Genomic DNA, 19276 nt, shown 5'->3' with positions numbered 1-19276 from the left:
TGTTCAGAGAACATGTTCTGTTAGATGTAGTTACTTGTGGCATTGCATATATTTTAATGGAAGTGAAAAAATGAACACCAGACTTTCCTAAAGCAGAGTTTACTCGAATTGTGTAAACATTTATTTTTAAAGCTTATTGATAGTTACAAAGAGTGTTTACACCTATGATCAATATAGATAATATCAGAAGATTAAATATTGATTCCTGTCATATGTCAAAAAACCACCATTGTTAAACTGACTTTTATAGATTCTTTCCTGTACACTGGAATTCAATTAATTTGCCATTATAATATATGTCACTGGTGAGCAACACTAAAAAAATCTTTCCCTGACTTCATACAGACTTTAGGCCTGCATCTCCTCTCACACCAGTCTTAAGCTATGTGATTCCATTGGTGATTCCATTGATTACAATGGAGCTATCGCATAAGTGAGACGAGAAATCTGCCCTTTCATGTTTTAGCCTTGTAGAAATTGGTACATAGCTATTCCTTTGGGCCCTATCCAGCCTCCAACTGCTTTCATGGTTGCAGAGCTGCTGGGAGCTAGGGTGACCAGATGTTCCGATTTTATAGGGACAGGCCCAATATTCAGGGCTTTGTATTATAAGGCAGCTATTACCCTCCATTGTGACACGATTTTTCACACTTGCAATCTGGTCACCCTAGCTGGGGGATTCTTGGGCTTTGAATATGCTCCATATTCTGTAGGGTTGTGCTATATCTTTTGATGCTTCTGCAGATGTCTAGATAGTGGAGACCCAACAGAGCTTTTTTTCCATCTTTGCTTGGCAAGGAGGTAGTGATCATTTCTCTCAGATGCAGACCCAGTCGTGGTTTCCATGCCTTTGTCATCTCCAGTGGATTACTGCTATGCACTTTGGCCTTCCCTCCCTTCATCTCACAATTTGTCCTGCATCCATCACTTTACCTTTCTACCTATATGGCTCTTATCATCATGGTATCAGGTTCTTGTAAATCACTCAGACTAGTGCAGAATGAGGTTGCTTGCTTGCTTGCTTAATTAGTGTTTTGTGCATTGAGCATACACACCTGTGCTCTAGCTACCGTACTGGCTTCCAATTGTTCTTCAAGGTGTTTTGTTTTCAGTTATGCAGCCCTTTGTGGTTTAGGTCCTGGATATTTTAGAGACCCTCTCTCTCTCTCTCTCTCTCTCTCTCAGTGGTTGAAAGAGACATTTGAGATTAAATGAGTGCTTGAGCTCATAGTTCTAGATTTGGGCTATGGAGCAGGTCATACTCAGTGAAAAATCTACAACTCTGGAATTTATTTCCTTCCTTGGATTGATAGAGCACCAGTCCTTTGCAGCACATAGGCAAGTTTATATAGTTACTCAGGATTTCTCAAGGTGTGTTGAGTGAGGAGGATATTATTTTGGCGTTCATGTGGGCTTGGCATTGCTTAATGTTACCTCATTATGAATTATACTGATTCTTAGATATTTGTACATCTAATATAGCCTGGGTATACAGACAAGCAGTATAAATTGGAAAAAATAAAATAAGCTTTGTTCTGTTAGCTAATGATCTGGTTTTTTATTTTTTATTTACCAGAGACTTATATTTCATTTGTTGCAGTAACATCTATGCACCTAACAATGTTTCAAACAACAAATCAATTAACTATTTGTGAACTCAATAAAGCATGCTCCCTTTATACAGCTGAGAGCACTCAGGTGATGTTAACCAGTATTGGAAGAAAATAAAATAGTTAATTTAGAGACTGAAAATATAGTCTTTCTCTGGCTCCTGCACATTGCCATACATTTTTTTGGTGCTGATTAAATCACATTACCGTAGAAAGAGTATAAGTTTGCTGTCCTCATGTATTTAAATTTGCAGGTCATCTGGGTCTACTTCAAAAATGTATACCTCTCCCTTTAGGAACAGAATATACCCTATTTACTTTCATTAGAAAGATTTATTTTCACATTTGTTTTCCACTAAGGTTATGGACTCTATTTTATATTACTATATTTTAAAAATCTAACTTATTAGTGGCATCATTCCAAAATGTTTCTACAATATTTTGAGATACTGAAAGAAAAGTCTACATGGTTGACTGAAGATTTTTAAGCAGCGTTTTTCCTCCAAATCCTTTAAGAAAATCCCTACTCAAATGATATAGCAGATCATAGAAATAACGTATCTTAAAAGCTAGCAACTGGCTCTTTATGAAGGCCATGATGATGTATCACTTTACTAGAGCCTTGCCATTGGATAGATGGGTTGACATGGTGGTTTACAATTGCTTGGCCAGTACAAGTACAGTCATTTAGTAGCATTGTCTGACCTTACCCCTCCAGGTTTGACAAAAGGGTATCTACCCCACTGAGGCCAGGTTGCAATGCTTATGTGATGTTTACTGCTTATGCTCAAGTGATGTGTAGTGTGGAGTACTAGTGCTTTTCACGAGCTAAGAGTTCTTTGGTGGTGATAATGTGTGTTCTCTGGGGAATCAGAATGTCTGCTCACTATCAGGGCTCTGGCTAGGCACACTGCTGGTTATCTCCTCCGCCTGTTTAATGGGAAATTGCCATCTGTTGGTCCTCTAATTCTCTCTACAAATATACATACTAGATCTACATACTAGATCTTGACACACTACTTCCCTACCCTCTACCTGGCATTATGAACAGATTGGGACATGTGACAGGAAGAGACAATCACATGTGGACTGTTGAGCTGTGCAATTTAGCAACCCAGTTCAGTGGCTTTGTAGCAGAGCCCAGAGTGGCTTGAGCAGGCCTTTTTAGAAACACTGGTATCAGGTACTATATAGAGAGGGAAATTTGTTTAATAGGAAAGATATTTGTTTTACTCAATCAAGCTGGTTTTCCAGCTTTGCAACAACAGAACTCTAATGCATGCTACCAATAGAACAAATTGACCTTTTGTTGTAAATTAGGAAAATTTGCCACATAACTTGTCTTCATATTTCAAGGGTGCTACAGTCATCCTCTGTGTGCCACCAGATGACAAGGATTTAACTGTATTTAAACAGCTTGAGGAAGCAGACAGTTTCTTCACTTGTATTTCTGAAGTCTATTTAAAAGAAAATTAGCTTCTGATTACTATAATCTCTATTCTCTTCTACTCTGTATTTTTATAAACGTGCCCAGATACCATGAAAGTGTTCAAATACCACAGCGATGGGCAGAGTATAAGAATCTAGAAATGTGGACACTATAGCTTCTGTAGTGGAGCACCTAATACACTATGAATACTGCTTGGATTATAGTGTACCAAAACACAATACTGCTGGGCATGGTTAGGGAGGAGGTCCATCATGAAGCTTGGAAATGTGTTGCACATGTCCATTCCATGACCCACTTTCCTTCTCCTCTCTATCGGAGTCTATCCAGTAAGAAGGAACTGAGGAGAGTCAGGGTGGCTCTGCCCTCTTATACGTCCATGCAGTGGCATACGATGGCCAAGGGCGCTCGAGCTGCCCCAATAGGTACTGAAGAGGGGAAAAAGTTCTCTGACAACTGCGCATGAGGTGTGCACACACCCACAGTGGAATGGACATGTGCAACGCATCTTGAAGAACAACAGTCACAGAAAGATAGGTGACCGATTTTTAGTGATATTCCACCAATGTGCTGAGTATTGTACTTTGAGAGTGGCCCGTTGCTCCGTCTTGGTCTTTATGAATATCAGGCTGTATAACAAAACAAAACAACAACAAAAAACCTATATGAAGAGAAGTGGGGAAAGGAAGGTCAAAATATACATTTATAAATTATACAGGATTTTAAAAAATGATAGTATTTGTTTTTCTTCCCCAGCCATCTTATGTCAGAATACATTAGGATGACAGACACAGAACGTGATCAGATTGATCAAGATGCTCAAATATTTATGAGGACATGTGCTGATGCTATTCAACAGCTGAGAACGGAAGGTAAATTAGTTTAATGGTAAATGGATTATGTTAATTATTGAAGAGTTGATGATAAATGCTGATATGACTGTGAAGGTTGAACAGTATACAGAACAACCTTTAAAAAGAAAGATAATAGGGTTTAATTTTCCATTCACTTAAACCCATGTAACTCCTGACTTCAGTGGAATTATTCTTGATGTACATTTGTATGAGTAAAAGGAGAGTCCAGCACATAGAATTTAACCTAGCCACCCCAGTCCATTAATTAGCATCTGATTAAAAGAAAAAAATCTAAGTCTTTCTAAACATTTACCATGTAAGTAATAATTTTTTGCAAAATGGCATACAGGCCTGACCCAAAATCCAATAAAGTCAATGGGCGACTTTCCCAGTAAGCTGTACTAACAAAAGTCAACAGCTTAAGTGACCAATACATACAGAGTATAGAAATAGAAATGTTTCTAAACAGACTGCGTAGTTACTAAATCTTCATCATTACTTTCCCCACTGTTTCTAAGCATATCCTTTTAAAATCAGGTCTAGCTTTTGTGTTAAAAGGTGATATCCTAGCCCTACTGAAGTCAGTGGGTCCAAGATTTCACCCTAAGTGAGGATTGTTGGGTATTATTTGTTTTTATGGAATCTGGGAGCAATACAGAAACTAAATTTTGCACAAAGTGCTTATGTCTGTCTTATGTCTAGAAATATAAAAAATATTGTATCTTGAAGTGAAATTACTTTACTTTTCATTTTCAAACTGATGAGCATCATTCTGGGATATGGAACTAGTTATTTGTTACATTAGTTCTGATAAATAGTGATAAAATTGAAGATTTCAGTGAAATATGGGCAAAAATCAGAATTGATCAGTTGTCCTTGCTAAATTTGAAGCCTTTCTTCTAGAGAAAATTCTAACAAAAAAATGAAACCCTTCAGTGATGCAGCGTATTCCAATATTAAAAGATTTTACGTTTTCTATTACTTCATACACAGAGGGCTTGTCTACACAAACACTTCTTTCCTGGCAAATTGAGGTGTAAATCAACCCCACACTAGACTACCACGCACTTATTGTCCATGTGGACCCTGCTGCCATGCACTAACAGTTCCATAGTGTGCTTAATCTGATTGCGGGCCGCGAGACATTTTGCTGATGTTGACTGCACGTAGGCACTGCCCCCGCAACTTCCAGAGGCTGCGGTTGCAGTTCCCGGCCAATGGGAACTGCGGGAAGCGGCGGCCTGCAGGGACATGCTGGCTGTCGCTTCCCACAGCTCCTGTTGGCTGGGAACCGCGGCCACTGGGCGCTGTGGTGAACCATGCCTGCGGATGGTCAACATCAGCAAAACGTCTCACGGCCCGCAATCAGATTACCTTGATGGGCCGCATGCGGGCCACAGGTTACCCACCACTGGCTTAGATCTACTCCTGGTTTAAAGCGGGGTAGATCAAAGTGCACTAGGGAACTGTTCACACCACCACTTGCCCCAAACTAAACATTCATATAGACCGGCCAAGAAGAATTAGTTGTATACGACTAAGTGATAAATGGTTTCATTATGCAAAGTTTTCTTGATAGCACTCTTGGAATATTGTGGCCACTGCTGGATACTGAGTTTGTAAAGGAATATGGCCAATCTTGATAGTTTGAGGAAGAGGCTTCTCTTACCCAGATGAAAGCCTCTCAGGGTATATTCTATGAGGGTTCAAGACCTGAGTGTTCTTTTGCCTTTTTAAAATGGATTTGACTGCATACACCAAGTGTCATGTGAGTACATGGCATGTCAAAGGTCATGGTCAATCATGACAGGTCAAGCTACAAGAAGAGGACAAAATTGCTCTGGTAAAAGATAATGTATTACTAGGGTTTCTATTTTGGGGGTTTTATTAATTTTATTGGGGCGGGGGATTATTTTTAGGAAATTTCAAGTTTTATGTAGATGTCCAAAAATTGAGGGGAGAGGAGGTTGGGGCTCTCTTTGTATACATTCTTTGTATATTTTACTCATATATATTGTAATGAGTACCGGTAATCTGTTTGTAATATTTCATATGCTCTTTAACATAGTACTGTTTCAAACAGCACTACATTAAAGCACACTGGGGTACCTTTAGTGCGCACCAGCAGGATCTACATGGACCAGTTAATGTGCAACACTTCAGTGCACTTTAGAAATCACGCTTCTGGAGTCTATATTACTGCTCTGTGTAGACAAGCCCTTAGAAATAAGTATCTATTTCTTGTCTTTATTATATAAACTCCGAAGAGGACCATCAGCACAGGGAGTAGTAGACTATTAAGAGAAGAGACTGGAATACATTGTAAAAATAAATTCAAGGAATGGGTGGGCATACTATGTCAGGGTTGGATAACCCTAGGTTTACTTGCTAAAAAGCCGGTCTTTCCTAATATGTGATAAAGATTGTGGGCTAAGTTTACTAAAGGTTTGCATCAAATTTAAGCTTCCATAGATAGATACATCTCTGAAGCACTAATCAGAAAAGTATATCTGTAATGTAGTCATGGGAGCTATATGTTGTTAAAATAAAAAACATAAATATTTAAGTGCCAAATTTGGTGTTTGGCACTGGGCAAGACACAAATATCAGGACAATCTCTGTCCTGGAGAGTTTACAGTCTAGATTACAGGTAAATTGAGTCTTTAGATTTGTCTCTTTAAGCTTGGCTTGAGCAAAAGTCTGTTTTTAATTCAAATGTAATGGACATGAGTAGGGCACGTGAAGAGAATATCTACAAGCAGCGATAAAAGGTAAACTACGTAATACTATTTTTTATTTTCTTTAATTGCTATTGTGAAGATATACATTTAATTTCTTAAAATATACTACTAATAGACTTTTATAAATATAAAGCTGTATATAGAGTCTATTCTGTGGCAAACTGAAGAGCTGGGCTTTCATGTTCTTCAATAAAAGTGTAAAATATTACCTTGAAATTTTTCATTTCAGCACACAAGAACATCCAATCCCCACAAGTGAGGGAGCACAGAGCAGCAGTCTTGGACTTCACTGAAGATTATTTAAAAAGTACCTTGTACTTGTTTTTCTACAAATGTATAACAGTTCAAAGTGAATGATTATTTGATTGTACAATATTGTCAACCTCTTTATTTTTATATTTTTAAATCATACTGGTAATTTCTGAGAGAAAATCGTGGTCATCTAACTACATATTTTTCTGCTGCTCTTGACATTTTTGAACAGGAGTGTGTAAGCTGTACTCTGAACAAAGAGCTGTCCGAGTCAAACGAATGGTAGATAAGAAAAGATTGTGAGTAGTTACTTTAAATTGCCTGATTCCCTATGTAACTCTTTAACTGAATAAATGTGAACCTAGAGCATGGGACCAGCAATTCTCAACTGATGCACATATTCATTAGAAGCAGCAATATGTGAAGCTTTCATTGTGAATGGCTGCATATTAGTACTTTTTATGCCTGTATCACACCGTGAAGGCTATAAAATGCTGAATGTTCCAGATTTCAGATATGTATATGAATAAACCACAGAATTGTTAAGAGAAGGGTTAACCATCTGACTTGAAATGCACAAATACAAGGAAACTCTTGTGTAGATCTGAAATTGCTTCTGTAATCCATCCTTTGTAAAATTAGATCATAGAATCATAGAATATCAGGGTTGGAAGGGACCTCAGGAGGCCATCTAGTCCAACCCCCTGCTCAAAGCAGGACCAATCCCCAACTAAATCATCCCAGCCAGGGCTTTCTCAAGCCTGACCTTAAAAACCTCTAACGAAGGAGATTCCACCACCTCCCTAGGTAACCCATTCCTGTGCTTCACCACCCTCCTAGTGAAAAAGTTTTTCCTAATATCCAACCTAAACCCCCCCCACTGCAACTTGAGACCATTACTCCTTGTTCTGTCATCTGCCACCACTGAAACAGTCTATATCCATCCTCTTTGGAACCCCCTTTCAGGTAGTTGAAAGCAGCTATCAAATCCCCCCTCATTTTTCTCTTCTGCAGACTAAACAATCCCAGTTCCCTCAGCCTCTCCTCATAAGTCATGTGCTCCAGTCCCCTAATCATTTTTGTTGCCCTCTGCTGGACTGTTTCCAATTTTTCCACATCCTTCTTGTAGTGTGGAGCCCAAAACTGGACACAGTACTCCAGATGAGGCCTCACCCATGTTGAAAGAGGGGAATGATCACGTCCCTCGATCTGCTGACAATGCCCCTACGTATACAGCCCAAAATGCCATTAGCCTTCTTGACAACAAGGGCACACCATCGATTCATATCCAACTTCTTGTCCTCTGTAACCTCTAGGTCCTTTTCTGCAGAACTGCTGCTTAGCGATTCGGTCCCTAGTCTGTAGCAGTGCATGGGATTCTTCCGTCCTAAGTGCAGGACTCTGCACTTGTCTTTGAACCTCATCAGGTTTCTTTTGGCCCAATCCTCTAATTTGTCTAGGTCCCTCTGTATCCTATCCCTACCCTCCAGCGTATCTACCACTCCTTCCAGTTTAGTGTCCTCTGCAAACTTGCTGAGGGTGCAGTCCACGCCATCCTCCAGATCATTAATGAAGATATTGAACAAAACCGGCCCCAAGACTGACCCTTGGGGCACTCCGCTTGATAATACAGATATATGCTACTGTTTGTAAAATCATCAAGTTTGGGGACACTGCAATCTGACCGTATTCCTCAAACCTGATACGGAGGATACCCTCTCTGTGGGTAATTGTTCACTCTTCATGCCCATTCAGCTCTGATCTTCCTGTGGACACTGCTAAGAGGGATAAAAGAATGCTTGACTTGGCATTTTTTTGTGATGAGGACTAACTAGAAACTGGATTGAAACCACAAACTCATAGCTCATCAAACAGTTATTGGAAGATAACAGCTTCCTTCTGCCACTAGCATGAGTTAGATTGAACTAGTCGCCTAGAGGTGAAAAGTCTAAGTACTATTTTACTGCTCCCCTGGAACATCCAGTTATCCAAATGAATATTTTTTTTCAAGGAAGGCTATTGTGAAAGAATATGCAGGTTGTTGCTTTTTTCCAACCAAGGGTTACAAACACAGCTGCCTGCAAGTTTTTTCTTTTTGGTTTGTTCATTTTCATGTGGGGAGACTGATTGAGGAAGTTAACAATTTAAAGTTTGTCACGTCTAAAAACCAAAGTCTCTAAAGTTGTAATACTGCCAACCTTTTCTCAGTCTTCACAATGCAAATTTTAACCCTGATTTCCCTTAGGCGGGTTTTTATGTGGAAATAACAAATTGCATAACATATGTGCCAGTAGTTAAAGTCTCAAACATTTTTCAAAGAACTCATACTCCTTTATCTGGTTAGAGTGCAAACATGTCAGATATTATTTCAATTAAAACTAGTGGGGTGGTCTTTAAATATCCTCTGGGATGTATATTCCACCCAGAATCATACAACATCTGTAATTAGAGGTGATGGGATTCACTTGAGGCTTTTCCCCTTAGAAATAAATAGCTATAAGATCTATTTTATTTTTATTTTTTTTTGTGGAGAGGTTGAAACCAACTGTATGAGAAAGTCAGGATATCGCCTTAAAAATTTTTGTAACCCATTGAGAGGCAGCTTCTCGTGATGACACAATGGATAAAAAGTAACCCAGCAATAAAGTCTTGTGCATTAGGCATAAAATCTTGTCAGATTCAGTATTCTTCATATTGAATTTTGAAGAAAAAAAAGTTTGATTCCAGCAGTCATCTAATTAAGCTAATAAATGTTCCCTGCTATTCTGCTCACCATGCTGTTGTGCTATCACCTCCATGTGAAGCCCATTTTCAAGATGCCTCAGTGAACTAAATGGGAAAACAAATCAATTTTATGTGCGTTAACAATGGAGCAAAAGAGATACACTAGAAGTTAGAACTTCTCTCAAGGCTAAGCAACAGTATAACACTTAAATAAAATCTTGAGCAGAAGACCAAAGGATGTTGTTTTGCCACTATTACCCATTGTAAAAACCAGAAAGCAGATGTTAGCCAGGTGGAGGCTGTATGCATTGCAGATGTGATATAATAGCTAAATTGCTATTTAAATTAAAATTCAATTTAAATAAATCACAGGGCATAAACCAATCTTTCTGATGTCTTAAAGAAAAATTGCTTTTTTTCATATGGCTTCAACTAGTTGATTTGTAATTTCCCTAAGGAGTTCAGGAAACACTTTATGTGATAATAAGAATTTGTTTTATTATTTAAACTAGGTTTTGTTAAAGTCTGCTGCATTGCAGGCTTTTTATTCATTTTTAATTGAAAACGGGTATATTAGCATACTCTAGAAGTTAAGGATTACAAAAAATAAAAGGATATATTTATTTAAAAGTCAATCCTTCATCAGATCTTCTTTACTGCAGTTTAGCAGGCATTAAATATATGCTTGTTAACAGGAGCCTTTTTTAGTATTGTTTAAGTAAATCTTGATTCTCTTTATTTAGATGAGCATGCTAAATCTTAAACTATCTGGGTGTTGTAATTTCCTGACATAATATAATTTGGCTTTGTGTATTCAAAAGTTCTGCCAATTAGATTTGACTAATTTCCCAAAATGAAATGTTAAGAGAAGTGGGCTATTGCCCTTCTCTTTTATGTTGCTAGGTTACTGACCTAGTCCATAGTGAGGAAGCAGTAGATGAAATGTATCTTGATTTTAATAAGACTTTTGACACAGCCCCCTATGATATTTTCATAAGCAAACTAGGAAAATGCAGTCTAGATTCAATTACTATAAAGTGGGTGCATGACTGGTTAAAAGACCATACTCGGACAGTTATCAATGGTTTGCTGTCAAACAGAGAGTGTATCTAGTGGGATCCTGCAGGGATCAGTCTTGGGACCAGTACTAGTCAGTATTTGCATTAATGACTTGGAAAGTATGCTTATAAAATTTGCAGATGACTCCAAGCTGAGAGGGGTTCCAAGCACTTTGGAGAACAGAATTAGAATTCAAAATGACCTTTAGTTTGAGAAAAGAAGGCTGTGGGGGACCTGATAATAGTCTTCAAATATGTTAAAGGCTGTTAAATGAGGACTGTGATTAGTTGTTACTCATTTCCACTGAAGATAGGACAAGAAGTGATGGGCTTAATGTGCAGCAAAGGGAATGTAGGTTAGATATGAGGGTAGTTAAGATCTGAAATGAGCTTCTAAGGAAAAAGAACAGGAGTACTTGTGGCACCTTAGAGACTAACAAATTTATTTAGACATAAGCTTTCATGGGCTAAACCCACTTTAGTCTCTAAGGTGCCACAAGTACTCCTCTTTCTTTTTGCTGATACAGACTAGCACGGCTACGACTCTGAAGCTTCTAAGGGAGGTTGCAGAATCCCCATCACTAGAGGTTTTTAAGGACAGGTTGGACAAGCACCTGTCAGGGATGGTCTAGGTTTACTTGGTCCTGCCTCAGCAGAAAGGGCTGGGGACAGACCTCTCAAGGTCCGTTCCAGCCCTACATTTCTATGATTTTATGAAATGTGCCTAATTATTTAAAAATAGTTATATTCATTGATATTTAAAATTATAGGTTCATAGGTACAGACTACAAACTCTGGCAGTGGATACAGCTTTTAAAGTTAGTTTTCATTTATATGGGAAATCAGTATTTTATTGGTTTTCAGAACAATTGTTGTCATCTTCAGCAAGCCATAGATTTCTGTCTATAGTACATACAGGAGGTTTTTCTTTACTGTACATGCTTCCCCCAAGACCCAGTTCTTGTAGTTAATTTTTTGGACCAAACAGAGTTCCTTTTACCTCTTTTGTCTTGTTTTAAATCATATCATAGGGTAATTATATCATAGAATATCAGAGTTGGAAGGGACCTCAGGAGGTCATCTAGTCCCAACCCCCTGCTCAAAGCAGGACCAGTCCCCAGACAGATTTTTATCCCAGTTCCCTAAATGCCCCCCCCCCTCAAGGATTAAACTCACAACCCTGGGTTTAGCAGGCTAATGCTCAAACCACTGAGCCTATCCATCCCCTATAGTGAGAATGACCAGATTAGACTTTTTATCCCACTTTCTCCATTTTTTTAATAATATCCTAACTGGGTACCTACAAAAGGAATTATACACAAGTATTTAGACACAGTAAAAGTGTGTGTGTGTGTAAGCTAGTGCAATACCTAGTGCACTGTGTGGGCAGGTGTTACTGCCTGATAGTTTTTATCAGTCATTTGCATTCTTAGGTAACAAATTTTCATCAATACTGGAAAAAATATAAAGAAGTCAGATCTGCTATTTAGTTGCTCCATATAACGCAGTAGTGTAGCTTCAGTCGTGCACTCCCTTGCTGTTAGAGTTCATAGCTGACAAAGGCAAACCACTGAAGTTTACTGCTCATTTTCAATCCCACTATTACTCTATTTTTGTATTTTTTTAGGAGAACTATGTATGACAGATATTTAGTCAGAGATCACTGAATAAACAACTGATATTTTAATTGGGCTTTTAATAAGAAGAAGAGATAGGGATTAATTAATTTATTTATGTAGCTATTTTAATCAGTAGATCTCAAAGCATTTTACAAATGAGGTCAGCATCATTATCCCCATTTTACAGATGAAGAAACCGAGGCACAGAGAGATTAATTGACTTGCCCAAAGTCACTTAGTGGGACAGTAGCTGAGCTGAGGATGGAATTCATGTTTCCTAAGTCCCAGCCCAATGCTCTTTTCATACCACACTTATTAACATTACAGACAGTTGCAGTTGTACATCCATATACAAACTTTCTTGATTTGCTTCTAAGTATCCGCTATGCTCTTCGGCAAACAGTATATGTGAGATTCATTTTCCTTTACTGGCTGCACTACTGGAGTACTTTGGCTTGCTGAGTAAAGATAATTATGTTTGAAACCAGATGCTCAGAGTTTATATTTTGTTACCTTTGCTTGCTGATATTTTGACAATATATACAGTAAGAGCTCAAAAATTACTTGAAAACTAATGTTGAATTGGCCATTGGCGAAACAGAAAGCATGTTTGGTATTAGAGGACTGTTAGAATTGACAGTTTAATATGCTAGGTTTATCAAAGGAAGTTCATTGAAATCTTTAATAAGGCTGCAATAAATGGATACAATGTTTTGCTTACCCTGAGCAAATAATTACTTTTTCTGGAGTGAGTAAAATGTCCTTAATTTCATTTATTATTCTCAAACATCATGATAAAGGATAGTAAGTAGATTTTTGTGTCTTGGCTGGTAAATTTTCATGAGAGTTTTGTAAGGCTGACTTTACTGTGTGCTATATTTCCAAGTAATCTTTGATCAACTCCTTATTCTCATTTTAAGGAGAATCAGCTGTATAAACTTAGTTAAATTATGGGCTCTTGTGCTTGTAGGTCCAGGCTTGAACCTGAACAGAGCAATAAAGCTCAAGCACCCTTTTTCCCGGAAAAAAATGTACAGAATTCTTCAGAAGAATCTGAAGAAAAACTTGCTTATGAGGAAAATAAAGGTAAGAATCCAGTCCTATTTGTTTTTACTTTTGTGGCAGGCACTCTTCAGCCAGCTGGATACCTTCCTCAGATCACAGAGCAATCGTAAAGCTTCCTCTTGTCAATTGTACCTCCTCTTCTTTCTGTCTCCCTTCCTAGGGTAACCAGGCTGTCGCAAAGCATATTCTGAGAGTGAGGCAGCAAAGTCTTAAACTTTTTGGCATGTTTCAGAAGCATTCTTCAGTCAACGGCAAAAACTTTTTTGAAGCAAACTTTTCCATGCAGAGCTGCCAGCAGAGATCACTGTGAACTTTCCCACAAGCCTTTATTCCCTGGTTGCTTCTAATTTCCTGATTTTATTTATTTTTTTCAATATTTAGGATATGACAGCTCAGCCCATATTAAACCAACTCTGTGAATATCTTGGTTCTCACTTTTTTAGTACTTCTCTAAAAGCATTTGCCCTGAGGTCCTGTAAGATTCTGTAGAATGTCCTTAACTGATAAAAGGGCAGGCTGTCTGAAAATTAGCCTCCTATATTCTTAAAAGAACATCTGCTCTTTTTAAGCCTAAGGGAGACACTGAATCTAGCATCTGCAACAAGATTTGGAATGTTAAGAAAAAGTGTATGTGAGTTGAGGGAGAGGAGGCAGATGGGATGGCGAATATCTTGTTCCTGCGAGAGAGCTTTTTTTCCACAATCCTGATTTTTGCTGCTGAAGGGATTGTGTCCTGTCCATCGGTAGGTGAGCATTGTCTGATAGCGAGGTTGTTAAAAGTGATGCATAGGATACGTATTAAATTCAGCCAGTTCCCTTTAGGCTAGAGCCTGAGGATAGTGTTAGAAATTTTCTAAAGCTGTCTGCCTTAGCCTGTGAGGTCTGTCTCACTTTTCTCCTCTGTCTGTCTTCTCAGGGTACGTCTAAACTGCAAACCAACCCCCCCCCCCAACCAAAAAAAAAAGTGTTCTTAACTCGGGTTACCTAACCTTCGTTAGCTAGCTGTGGTTAAAATAGCAGTGAAGACACAGCAACTCGGCTTTTAATTCAGGTTAGAGAGCCTGAGGTTGAACTTAAGTTGCTAATTGAGTTAAAAGCTGAATTGCTGTGTTTTTGCTGCTATTTTAACCTGAGTGGGCTAATGTGGGTTAGCTAATGCAAGTTAAGAGCACTCCTTTTTTGACAATGTAAGTGTATTCCAAGTCTGCATTAGGGCAGGTAAACTGGCAGAACTTTTTTGCAGGAAGCCTTTCTGTGCAATAACAGCAACCTCAAGGATAGTTTCAGAGTTCATCCCCAAAGGGACCTCTATTTTCTGAATGCTGTTATAGAAACAAATGCTTTCTCCAGTATTAGTTCTGCCATTTGATCTGATAGAGGAGCCTGGAGTACTGTATGAATATGATCTATTGCACTGAAATTCTGTTTAGAGGGAAACAAAAACTGGGATGACTGTTACTTGAAGTTAGGGTCAGACTGCATGTGCATCTGATAGACAGGGGAAGATGTACATGGAGGTGGTCTATTAATCAGAAGGGTATTTCTGGTCATCAGGTATTGAGTGTTTTTCTTAAACAATTTTGGTGAAAGAGGCAAGCCCCTCTGGGCACTGATTTTACATGTCATGCGGAAGGATGATTGGGGAGAAGTGGAAACTTCCATTTCTAAATGAAGGCTCTAATTTTGAATGGTCCCTCAGCACATACAAACATTTTAATTCTCAGATGCTGTAGTTTTATCTACCTAACCAGCTACATTTCTGCAACTTTACTGTGAGCTTTTTCTTCTCAAATTGAACCTGCTATAAGACATAAGGTTGCAGGCTTTGAGTGTGTTTATGATGCACGCTACATTTCCATAGTAAGTCTGAGCAGTGCAGCATGTAGGTTATAGTCATGTTTTTTCTTAGCTCATATTAGCAGCATTTTATAGCTGGGAGGCATGTCAGCAGAGAACAGACAACGTAATAGTATCTTCAGTGGTTCTGTGCGGTACCAGCCACCTGGAGCACCACTGCAATTTTGGACAACTCTTTGCAGCTCAATCATCCAGAGCACTGTTACAATATTCAGCTCAGAAATCTGTGCCATGCCACAAGAGGTTCTAGTCTTTGATTGCCTAGGGCCATCAGATCTGATAACAACATTACACTGTAAAGAGGTGTCACTTATTGCACCTTTCACCGCATTTGAGACTTGATTGTGATTGTGCTAGTTAGTTTCGTTATTAGCCTGCCTTTAATTGTTTAGGTTTCAGAGTGGTAGCAGTGTTAGTCTGTATCAGCAAAAACGAGGAGTCCTTGTGGCACCTTAGAGACTAACTCATTTATTTGGGCATAAGCTTTTGTGGGCTAAAACCCATTCATTTAGCCCACAAAAGCTTATGCCTAAATAAATGAGTTAGTCTCTAAGGTGCCACAAGGACTCCCCGTTGTTTTTAATTGTTTAGAAGCAAGTAGCTAAAAGTGTATTTTATTACATAAGTTAAGCAGATGCAGAGCTCTTAGAGGTGCTGATTACTCTTTGAGAAAACGGAGGCCTCTCTCTATGAAAATAGTTCTACCTGAAATATTTTATACACACAGACAATACTCCATTCACCCTGCACCCCGTGTTCTTTGTTGCATGAATGAGGTTGACTTAAGAGTTTGCTGCTATTGTTTATAAAACTATCATTTTCATTATGGCCTCACAGTAGTTGCTGTGAAAATTATGGTGATGCTATCAATAGGAGATTGTGAATTTAAATCTTTTGACCTTTGATTTCTTATAAGTGTTTTCTGTAATAAAAAACAAACAAAAGAAAATTTTAAAAATATATTCAAGGTTATTTCTAAATAGGATATTTTCCATTGGGCATCAGTAGCTTGGGAAATGGTGATTGTTTGCATTTCTGAAGTGTCTGTCACCATAGCCTCTGAGCACTCTTACACAAACATCTGTGCTACAAAGATTGTTCCCTGCTGAGAGCATACCTCTTGCTCAAATCCCCATGTACTCTGTCCTTTGTTAGAACATTTGGAATATTGGATGAATCTTTTGCCTCAGTTCATCATGGTTTAGTCCGTTCTCTGGCAGATTGGATTACGGTACTTTTGTTTTGATACTGAACAGCCTTTTTACATCAGAATCCTAAAAAAACATGCATCATTGTAGGAAACGCCCATTTGGTGTTTGTTTGATAAACCTTTAAAGATTATATATTGCCCAATTTTGATTTGCTTATTACAAACAGGACAGTTTGTTTATGGAATGAAATATAAATGATGGCTTTTGAATTAATCCTTCAGTTTAGCACATCTTTCTTTTCAATGTGAAGTAAACTAGTTTGGAAATGGGTTAAAAGGAATTTGATTGTTAATTAAAACAGTCAATGCATCTTTCAGAAACAACAGAGATATAAAGTACTTCATTTCAGCAACCCTAGGAAATAGATATTTTTCTTTCTCTAGGTTTTGCTAGATGAATCATAATCATAGAGCAACATTAAGGTATACTCCAGGAAAGCCTCAAATCTGCTTTCCCGGTAGCAGGAAATGTGTCGTAGTGACAGGAGCAACTCTGGGAAGATGAGAGAATGTCTCTCACCTAGTGCTTACTCTGGGTGTATTTGTTTATTAATGAACTTGTTGGATACACGTACTGTTTCTTGCCAAGTATTGGCAGTGCCTAGAAATAATTGGGTCCTTTGGGATAAAAAAGGGAATATTTATTATTTTATAGTCAGTTCCATAAACTAATTATCCTCTTTTCTTTGAATCAAGTGAATAAGATCAAAATGACAGATGAAATCTTGAACAACTACTTCACTGAAAACTGAACAGGATATTTTCCTGCAATGACATGTATTCATTATAATTTTGGTGTAACATCTAAACAAAATAATTTATTTCTCTGTGAAATACATGTAAAGAGCTGATGATGCCCTAAGGAAAACATAACCAGAATTATTTGTAAACCATCTTAAATTTTTTCTTCTTTACTTGTTTTTTTATTAGTTAGGGCACTTGTAAGAAACAAAAAGTCTGGTTTTCATAAGAGCTAAGCTGATCCTGCTGCTCATTCACAATCTTTTGTTTGTAACATTGCAATCATTTCCACAGAAACCAGTTGTGATGTCAGAAACCAGTCCTATAATTTTTGGAGAAGGAATGAGCAGCAACACCAGAGTTTAAAAAAAAAAAAAAATGGGTTTCATGCAGATGTTCTGGTAACAAAGAGCAAGAGGAAAATATCTCCTTACAATATCTCTCATGAAATTGTTTTTAAACAGACTGCTGTTAGAGGTTTCCCAAGAGAAGTTGGTTTCTCAGAGTGATGCATCAACATTGCTTATTTAATTGAAAACATTCAAATACAAGATTATAAACAATTACAATGAATCCAAATAAAAAAGTATCTAAGCATCTAAATAAGGAAAATATTATGATTAACAGCAATTCCAAAACCTACAAAAAGGTGAAACAAAAACCTTTCTGCATCTTAGTTTTGCAACTTGAATCTGGTAACTCTAAGCAACCAAGGCATAGAGTCCCTTGTGGGATGGCACAGATCTCTGTGCTGAGGTTTATAACAATGTCCCAGTTGGGGGGTAGTAAAAAACCTCCCAGGGATACAGTACTAACTCCGACACTTTGGGTATTGATGCTGCTTCTTGCCAAAACAGACAAAATGTCAGAATCAGTTGGTTCCTATGAGACCATAAGAACGGCCATACCAGGTCAGACCAAAGGTTCATCCAGCCCAGTATCCTGTCTACTGACAGTGACCAATGCCAGGTGCCCCAGAGGGAGTGAACCTAACAGGTAATGATCAAATGATCTCTCTCCTGCCATCCATCTCCACCCTCTGCCAAACAGAGGCTAGGAACACCATTCCTTATCCATCCTGGCTAATAGCCATTAATGGACTTAACCTCTATGAATTTATTTAGTTCTCTTTTAAACCCTGTTATAGTCCTAGCCTTCCCAGCCTCCCCAGGCAAGGAGTTCCACAGGTTGACTGTGCGCTCTGTGAAGAACTTCCTTTTATTGTTTTAAACCTGCTGCCCATTAATTTCATTTAGAGGCCCCTAGTTCTTATATTATGGGAACAAGTAAATAACTTTCCCTTATTCACTTTCTCCACACCACTCATGATTTTATATACCTCATTCCCCCCGCTTAGTCTCCTCTTTTCCAAGCTGAAAAGTTCTAGCCTCTTTAATCTCTCCTCATATGGGACCCTCCCCAAACTCCTAATCATTTTAGTTGCCCTTCCTCGAACCTTTTCTAATGCCAGTATATCTTTTTTGAGATGAGGAGACCACCTCTATATGCAGTATTCAAGATGTGGGTGTACCATCGATTTATATAAGGGCAATAAGATATTCTCCATCCTATTCTCTATCCCTTTTAAAATGATTCATAACATCCTGTTTGCTTTTTTGACCGCCGCTGCACACTGTGTGGACGTCTTCAGAGAACTATCCACAATGACTCCAAGATCTCTTTCCTGATTAGTTGTAGCTAAATCAGCCCCCACCATATTGTATGTATAGTTGGGGTTATTTTTTCCAATGTGTATGACTTTACCACATTAAATTTCATTTGCCATTTTGTTGCCCAATCACTTAGTTTTGTGAGATCTTTTAGAAGTTCTTCACAGTCTGCTTTGGTCTTAACTATCTTGAGCAGTTTAGTAGAGATAAAAGGAATTAAAAGAAAGTGGTATTTTTCTCCTTGTCCAGAAGTACCTTATAGTAGTTAATCTTAAACTGCAATTTCTATTGTATACTCTATTTTCAGAAGTTAGATATTTAAGATGTTTTAGGTCCCAGTCTTGCAAATCAAATACAACTTCACTTATGAGAGTATCCCTATTGAAATGAATGGGGATCCTCCAGTATGTAAAAACAAACAAACCTGG

General features: G+C 38.2%; 1 protein-coding gene across 8 annotated transcripts in view; it reads left to right on the top strand.

Moving 5' to 3' along the window:
• STX18 (syntaxin 18) overlaps positions 1–19276 on the top strand; it is a 93524-nt gene that overhangs the window by 57186 nt on the left and 17062 nt on the right. For all 8 annotated transcript variants that reach the window (XM_039540175.1, XM_039540176.1, XM_039540181.1 and 5 more), the window contains 4 exons: positions 3814–3929; positions 6882–6959; positions 7137–7203; positions 13276–13391. In XM_039540175.1, the coding sequence (XP_039396109.1) occupies positions 3814–3929; positions 6882–6959; positions 7137–7203; positions 13276–13391 (377 nt within the window). The remainder of the gene's footprint in view (positions 1–3813; positions 3930–6881; positions 6960–7136; positions 7204–13275; positions 13392–19276) is intronic.

Source organism: Mauremys reevesii, linkage group 5 (genome assembly GCF_016161935.1).
Source record: "Mauremys reevesii isolate NIE-2019 linkage group 5, ASM1616193v1, whole genome shotgun sequence".
NCBI classification, from domain to species: Eukaryota; Metazoa; Chordata; order Testudines; family Geoemydidae; genus Mauremys; species Mauremys reevesii.
Note: the sequence above shows the minus strand (reverse complement) of the source record. Positions and strands in the feature narration are given on the sequence as shown.